General features: G+C 42.1%; 1 protein-coding gene across 1 annotated transcript in view; it reads left to right on the top strand.

Moving 5' to 3' along the window:
• Window positions 1-8,755, top strand: part of Ccdc175 (coiled-coil domain containing 175) — an 87,462-nt gene that overhangs the window by 14,685 nt on the left and 64,022 nt on the right. The window contains exon 4 of the mRNA XM_031355857.1: window positions 3,920-4,055. Within this exon, the coding sequence (XP_031211717.1) occupies window positions 3,920-4,055 (136 nt within the window). The remainder of the gene's footprint in view (window positions 1-3,919; window positions 4,056-8,755) is intronic.

Genomic DNA, 8,755 nt, shown 5'->3' with positions numbered 1-8,755 from the left:
CTAGGTTCTGATGAAGCCAAGTAGTCTTGGTTTCTGTTGGTAGGATTCTTGCGTTTGCCTTTCTCCATTTCTTGATTTTTGGTGTTAGATGTTCTTAGTGTCTCTGACTAGAGCTTGTCCTGTCCCTGCAGTCCTGCAAGTCCCCTGCGACTCCTGGGGCCTGTGCCTCTCAGCTGGCTGCTCTGGTCTTAGAAACTCACCGGAGAGAAAATGGCGGCTCTCACTGAGTCTCTGGGTTAAGAAGCTCCCTGGTTGTAGGAACCTCCACTTGCAGGGAAGGGGCAGAGAAGGTCGCTGATCCACCTCTGTCACTCGGAAGCTGAGAGGATCCTGTCCCTGCTGCCCTGCAGCTCCCCTGGGACTCGTCGGGCCCGTGCCTCCGGCTGGCTGCTCGGGTCTTAGAAACTCACCGGACTGTATGATGATTCAACATGCAACTTTTATAAGATCAGCCATCATTGGTAGCTGCCAGTAATGCACAGGGTTCCATTTCCTCCACAATCTTGCCAACACTTGCTATTTTCTTGTTTTGTTTGTTTTAATGCGATCTAGTCTATTTAGCATAAATTAGCATCTTTGGTTTTAATTTGAGTTTTTCTAATGATCAGTTCCTTTGAGCATTTTTTTCTGTGTTTGTTAGGTGCTGTGTCTTTGCTGCTTTGTTTTCTGAAGAGAGATGTCAACCCAGGCCCTTTGTCCTTATAGTACTGGGACTTTGTAGTTGTTATCATTGATGGGTTATGGTGTTTTTATTAGTCTCAATGTCAACCCATTACTAGAAATATCATTATCATATATGCCCTCCTACTCAGGAGCTGGCCTCTGTTGATGATGACTTTTGATGAAAGCTTTTAATTTGATGGTCTAGCTTATCTATTTTTTCTTTTGTTAGCTATATTTTTGGTATTGTCTCAAAGAAAGCATTCTCAAATCTAATATCATAAAGACTTTAATTGAGCTTGAAGAGGTGCCTTAGTAGTTAAGATCACCTGCTACTCTTGTAGAAGACTTGGGTTCAATTCCTAGCACCCACATATAGCTCACAACCACCTGCAACTTCAGTTCTATGGGATCCAATGGCCTCTTCTGGCTGTCATTGGCACTATTAGGAGGTATGGTCCCACACATGCTAGAGGAGTGAATATCCCATCACCAAACCCTAAGATTTAGACCTTTGGCTCTTCCATTTAGCTCTTGGAATCGTTTTTAGTTAAAATTTTCATGTCAGACCAGGACCCAGCTTTCTCAGCTGCAAGAAGTGTTAGGCCAGGCTTGTAACAGAGTTCCAGGTAGACCAGGTAGCCTTTTGACCTCTCCATCTTGCCATCTTCACCCCACCAGAGACAAGTATTATACATTCTTTGTGCACAAACCTTAGAATCTGTTTCCCAAGGACCCCCACCTTGAAAGAAAGATTCAAATAAGAAAGTGAAATTTTGTGTGTGTTTTATTTTTAGCTTCAGTTTTATTTGCTTAAAACAAACAGGGTTTTGTGTAGCCTGGGCTTGTCTGTTCTGCTTCCCTCATGCTGGGATTATAGAAAGGTGACAGACATTTCACCTTGCATAAAACAAGCATTTTGTTTTTAAAGATAGATGTGCCAATTACCCACTTACTATATCTTTGCACTAAATCTGCATTTTGATATCTGCTTTTTTGTAAAGGAGTGGAACCTTATAGATCGTATCCTGTCTTAGTTAAGGTTTCTATTTTGGTGATGAAACACCATGACCAAAGCAACTTGGGGAGGAAAAGGTTTGTTTCACTTACATTTCCAAGCAACAGTTTATCATTAACAGCAATGGGGGCAGGAACTCAAGCAGATGAGAGCCTGGAGGCAAGAGCTGATGGAGGACTGGCTTGCTCATCATGACTTGATCAGCCAGCTTTCTCATACAGCCCAGGACCACCAACTGAGGGATGGTACCTCCCACAATGGACTGAGCCCTCCTTCATCAATCACCAATAAGAAAATGCCCTCCAATTAGATCTCATTTTCTTAATTGAGGTTCCCTCCTTTCAGATAATCTAGCTTGTGTAGAGTTGGTGTAAAACTAGCCAGCACCATACCCCACACACACCTTGTTAACTGATGTGCTAACTAACTTGGTAGGTAGAGGACACTAGGAAGGATGATAGAGGGAAGAGTTTCTTTTTAGGTTCCAGCAGTCAGCATGGCAGACACCTCCACTGAATGTAATACTGGCATGCCTCAATCCTACCAGGTCCAGTAGCTTTCACTGCTCAGCCTATCTACTTCCCCCAGAACCCTTTGAGCAGCCTCATGCCAGTGCCAAAGAGAAACACACTCTGTGAAGAGCTTCAGTTGACTTTCCTTGAGCAGTTATGCTCTGTCTGTGTAGACAAGTCCTCTGGCACTCTAGAGACATTTCCAGCAAATTCCAGCACCTCAGAAGTACATGAATTTCTTTGCCATCCAATAGACTACAGCCTTCTAGTGAGGTCCAACGCTTAGAACTACAATGGTTCCTTGTTACTCTAATCTTTGGTTGTGGTTAGTAGCTCTTTATAATCAACTTTTGTTGTTTAATTTACTATTAGCAGTCTATCCTCCAGCTGTATGCTAACGGGTACAAAAGGTTATATAATAAAGCAATGTACTTAGTGCTACATTAGGTTGAGAAAAAAATACAATAATATATCTACACAGGAAACAAAAAAGAGAAACGTAACAGAATCTACATCAAAGAAAGTATTTAAAAATGTCTCTATTTTACTTTCTTCGGTTGTTTTTCTTTATTTTCCAGATTGGGTTGCATTTATATAAACAGAAAAAAAATATGTTAGTGGGAAAAATATATGCCATATTAGTTTATAAGGTCTTTGGCGCATGCTGTATGTGTAACTGAAAAGATTTAATTGGCTTTATATCATAAAGCCTCACAGCTCACAGTGTGGTCTGTGAACCAGCATCAGATACAGCAAGGGAAGATAAATTAGAAATCAGAATCTCTAGGCATTCCCTCAGATTCTGTTTGGCAGCAGAGCCTGCACTTGAACAGAATTCTCTGCTGACAGACTTGTGTGTTGGAGGCACAGAGTTTGAGAAGCTTGCTACCACAAACAATTTAACTAGTGACCTGAAAAAAAGATATGCTGGGAATGTGGGTAATAGCCTGAATCTCCTGGGGGAGCTATCAGCTAATTGTTTGGGATGCTGTTGTGTAAGAGTGTGATGGCCCTTTGTCTGTCACATGCTGGGTAACCTGCTAGACTTTAGAGTCTAAGTCCTTAAAGACTTAGAGCCTTTAGAGTCTAAAGGTTCCCATGGTCATACTAGTTTGATAGTTATTTATAGATAATTACATATTATGTTGGGTTCTCCAGAAAAGAGGATCTGAGGTCATGGCTTTTGCACCATTATGTTTTTAGGGAATATAATCTAAAGGGAAGGGTGGAATGAGGAGACCAAGACAGGAGAGGAGAGCCAACCTTGAATGCCTTACAATGTTGCCTGCAGCTAGGCACAATTAATTAGTCTTGAGAAGATTCCTCAATAGAGTTACCTCTTCTCAATTGTACCCATTAGTGGTCCAATGTTTGTTCTTCTTCCTGAACTTTCTGAACATGCATATGTAAGTGTGATGCCTAAAACAAGTTCTTTGTTAAAGACAATGGGAAGTCCCAGACAGGAGGTGAGGAGGGTGCAGGGCCAGTTGCAATTAGGTTCTGTAAGATTGAGCCTGTGGAACTTTCCAGAGCACGGGAGCTAGTTATATCGTAAGAGCTGCACAAGTCTATAAGACTGAGATGGCCCAAAGTGGGATGCTCAAAGTTCTTGGTACAGAAGCATAATGGAAAGAATATGTCGATGAAAGGCAGCTCTCCTTAGTATAGGAAAAGCATCTGCTGTTGTGCTCTTCCTCCAATGACGGTCACATTGTCACTTGCTTTGAAGAATGTATTGCAGATGCTCGAAAACTCAATATCTTTGAGATAAGTCAAATGAGAAGAAAGATTGAGAAGTTGAATAATGAAATAGAGCTTCTAAACAACAAAATAACTGAGCTGAGGAATACGAACGAAACTCTGGGGTGGGTATTTCTTAATTTAGTATTCGAGAAACTGAGAGTGTTCACTGCAAATGATGTGTTTATTTCCAAGCTATCGCCCAAAGTTGAAACTTAGTGTTTTAAAGTTTCTGCTCTTATAGAATTAGGTTTGCAACCATATCCTGCTCCAGTAATTCCTTGTTACAATTCTGTTGTAAGTACATATTAGACCAGTTTATGTTACTAAAGATCTTCAATTGTACCTATAATTCAATAGGAGGCTGAGGTTGGTTACCTGGAAAGAGTTCTAGGGGTTTGTATATAGTTAAATGAGACTATGTATGTAACTGCCTCTAGCTTGAGACCTGCCAGAACCCTTGCTTTATCTCTAAGTTGTTGACTTGGGCCAATACTTCATCCCTGAGCTTCGCTCGCTCTGTCTGTAAAACAGAATTCAGGGCTCTTGGCCCAACATAGTCTATATAAGAGGAAGATTTATTCTAAAATGAGAAAACAATAAAAGGCTTAAAGAATAAGTTCTCACCCTAAGCAAATTTGCAAGACTAATGCATAAATACCAGAAATGTTGATGTTCTATATTGAGAAATGTTCAAAGAACCCCTCCACCCCCATCATAGCAGGGAAATTGGTGCATAGGGAGTCATTGTATCTCAAGACCTTTGCACACTCTTCCCAAAGTAGGTCCTCAGAACACCTGCCCTGGGAGTGGTGTCATAAATGAGGCTCATAAGACTGAAGAAAAGTGAATATTTTAACCCCTACTAAGGATTCACAATGCAGGTTATGTATGGACTGCACTAGCCATCATTTCCAGGGATAGCTATAAACTAGACTGTTTCTAAACCAACAACCAGAAATGGAACATGCAGCTGGATACATTGAGTGATGTCCCACCATTCTGCTCCTGTAAGTTTGGGGCTTGTGTGAGCAGCAGGATCCTGAGAAGGCTTGTTAAAACACAGGATTTGGTAGGTCTACCAGGTAGTAGGGTAGGGATGAAGGTCAATATTTCTTTTATTAATTATTTTATTTGTTTACATTTCAAACGTCACCCTTCCCAGTCTTCCCTCCATAAATTCTTCACCCTCCTCCCTTCCCCATTGCCTATAAGAGGGTGTTCCCCTAACCACCCACCCACTCCCACCTCACCCCTCTATCATCTCCCTTCTCTTGGACCTCCACAGGACCAAGTACCTCCCCTCCCACTGATGCCAGATAAGGCAGTCCTCTGCTACATAAGTATCTGGAGCCATAGACCAATACATGTTTACACTTTGGTTGGTGGTTTAGTCCCGGGGAACTCTGGGGGGGGTCCAGTTAATTGTTCTTCCTATGGGGTTGCAATTCCCTTCAGCTCCTTCAGTCCATTCCATAACTCTTCCACTGGGATCCCTGGGCTCAGTCCAATGGTTATATTAGTCAGCTGCTGGCAGAGCCTCTCAGGGGAGCATCTATACCAGGCTCCTGTCTACAAGCATATCTTGGTATCAGCAATAGGGCCAGGGCTAGGTGTCTGCAGATGGGATGAATCTCTAGGTAGGGCAGTGTCTGGATGGCCTTTCCTTCAGGCTCTGCTCCATTTTGTCCTTGTGTTTCCTTTAGACAGAAACAATTCTGGGTAAAAAATTTTGAGATGGGTGGGTGGCCCCATATCTCAACTGGGAGCCATGTCTATTTACTGGAGGTGGTCTCTTCATGGTCTATCTCCTTGATGTTGGTCATTTTAGCTAATGTAATCCCCATTGGGTCCTGAGAGCTTCCTGCATCCCTGGGGTCTGGGACTTTCTAGTGATTCCCTCTGTTCTCTGCCCCTCACTTCTACATATTTCTATATATTCTCCTGGCCCTCTAGACTTCTCTGCTGTCTCTTCCCATACCTGATCCTGCCCTCCATTTTTCCCTCCTCCTTCTCTCCCACTTAGATCCTTCCCTCCCTTTGCCTCCTGTGATTATTTTGTGGGATTGAAGCATCCACACTTTGGCCTTCTTTCTTGTGAAGCTTCATATGTTCTATGAGATGTAACATGGGTGTTCTAAGCTTTTGGACAAATATTCACTTCTCAGTGAGTACATAGCATGTGTGTTCTTTTGGGTCTGGGTAACCTCACTCAGGATGATATTTCCTAGTTCCATCCATTTGCGTGCAAAATTTGTGAAGTCCTCATTTTTAATAGTTCAGTAGTATTCCATTCTGTAAATGTACTGAATTTTCTGTATCCATTCTTGTGTTGAGGGACATCTGGGTTGTTTCCAGCTTATAACTATTATAATTAAGGCTGCTATGAGCATAGTGGAGCATATGTCCTTATGATATGGTGGAGCATCTTTTGGGTATATGCCCAGGAGTGGTATAGCTGGGTCTTCATGTAGAACTATTTCCAACTTTCTGAGGAATTACCAAATTGATTTCCAAAGTGATTGTACCAGCTTGCAATCCTATCAGCAGTGGAGGATGTTCCTCTTTTTCAACATCCTCACCAGCATCTGCTGTCCCCTGAGTTTTTTGATCTTAGCCATTCTAATTGGTGTGAGATGGAATCTTAAGGAGGTTTTGATTTGCATTTCCCTGATGACTGAGGATGTTGAACATTTCTTGCTTCTTGGCCTTTCAAAATTCCTCAGTTGAGAATTCTTTTTTAGCTCTATAACCCATTTTTTAATTGGGTTATTTGGTTTTCTGGAGTCTAACTTTTTGAGTTCTTTGTATTGCCCTCTGTCAGATGCAGGGCTGGTAAAGATATTTTCCCAATCTGTTGGTTGCCATTTTGTTCTATTGTCCTATTTGCCTTACAGAAGCTTTGCAATTTTATGAGGTTCAATTTGTAAATAGTTGATCTTAGAGCATAAGCCATTGGTGTTCTGTTCAGGAACTTTTCCCCGGTGCCCATGTGTTTGAGGTTCTTTCCAACTTTCTCTACTAGATTCTTCATATCTGGTTTTAATTTATTTATTTTTATATTTATTTTTATGTATATGAGTACACTGTAGCCGCACAGATGGCCATGAGCTCTGGCCCTGCTCACTCCAGTGTAATACACTGTAGCTGTCTTCAGACTCACCAGAAGAGGGCGTCAGATCTCATTACGGGTGGTTGTGAGCCACCATGTGGTTTCTGGGATCTGAACTCAGGACCTTCAGAAGGGCAGTAAGTGCTCTTACCCGCTGAGCCATCTTGCCAGCTCCCTGATATCTGGTTTTATGTGAAGGTCCTTGATCCACTTGGACTCAAGCTTTGTACAAGGAGATAAAAATGGGTAAATTTGCATTCTTCTACATGTAGAGTTCCAGTTAGACAAGCACCTTTTGTTGAAAATGTTCGCTTTTTACACTGTATGATTTTGGCTTCTTTGTCAAAGCTCAAGTGTTCATAGGTATGTCGGTTTATTTGTGGGTCTTCAATTCTATTCCACTGACCTACCTGTCTGTCTCTGTTTCAATACCATGCAGTTTTTAGCACTATTGCTCTGTGGTACAGCTTGAGGTCAGGGATGTTGATTCCCCCCCCCAAGTTCTATTATTGTAGAGAATTGTTTTCACTATCCTGGGGCTTTTGTTGTTGCATATGAAGTTGAGAATTGCTCTTTCTATCTCTGTGAAGAATTGAGTTGGAATTTGGATGGGGATTACATTGAATCTGTAGATTGTTTTTGGTAAGATGACCATTGTTACTATGTTAATCCTACTGATCCATGAGCATGAGAGATCTTTCCATCTTCTAATACCTTCCTCAATTTCTTTCCTCAGAGATCTGAAGTTCTTGTCATTCAGATCTTTCACTTGCTTGGTTAGAGTCACACATTTTATTTTATTTGTAACTATTGTGAAAGTAGTTGTCTCCCTAATTTCTTTCTCAACCCATTTAATCTTTTAGGACAGGCCTCCTGTGACCCTGGCTACAGCAGATCTCCTGTGACCCTGGTTAGAGCAGACCTCCTGGGAGTCAGGCTCTCTCTGGGTGTAGGCAGGTGGGCAAGAGCACCTAATTTGCCCATGGCCAAGTTGCAGACCAACATTTCTAATAGATTCCAAGTGACACTTATCCTGCAGGTTCAACAAAGCAGGAGAATCTCTGTTGTAGGTAAATTTTTAGGGAATGATGAGGTACAAATAGAGGGTGGTAGATTAATGAGATGGAACTGTAATCATCACCTGTTGCTTCCGTGTTTCCAAGAAAGATGCATTACCCAGGTCCTCACGGAAAGATGCATTATCTAGGTCCTCACGGAAAGATGCATTACCCAGGTCCTCACAGAAAGATGTATTACCCAGGCCCTCACAGGCTCTGATGACTTGTTGTGAGATGCCTCTATCTCCTCCTCACTGCTCAGCAACTAGACAGTGTGGAGGTCTTTGTGTATGCTTTTCTCAGGCCTACATCCTGTTTGTGAATGCACTCTTCTCAAACCACCACCACTACTAAAACCACAACCACCACGACCACCACCATGACCAGCACATCTCACTGTTGCCACCATAACTATCACCACCACAACCACCATGTCCACCACTAATATCACCACCATGACTACCATGACCACAACCTTGATCACCATTACCACCACATCTGCCGTCCCACCACCACAACTGTCACCATGCCATTACCACCACCACAACCATCATAACCACCACCATGACTACCACAAACAGTTAGGTTTTGTTTTTAGTTTTTTGGTTTTGTTTGTTTGTTTGTTTGGTTGGTTGGTTGGTTTTTTTTTTTTTGG

This window comes from Mastomys coucha, unplaced genomic scaffold (genome assembly GCF_008632895.1).
Source record: "Mastomys coucha isolate ucsf_1 unplaced genomic scaffold, UCSF_Mcou_1 pScaffold6, whole genome shotgun sequence".
Taxonomy (NCBI): Eukaryota; Metazoa; Chordata; class Mammalia; order Rodentia; family Muridae; genus Mastomys; species Mastomys coucha.
Note: the sequence above shows the minus strand (reverse complement) of the source record. Positions and strands in the feature narration are given on the sequence as shown.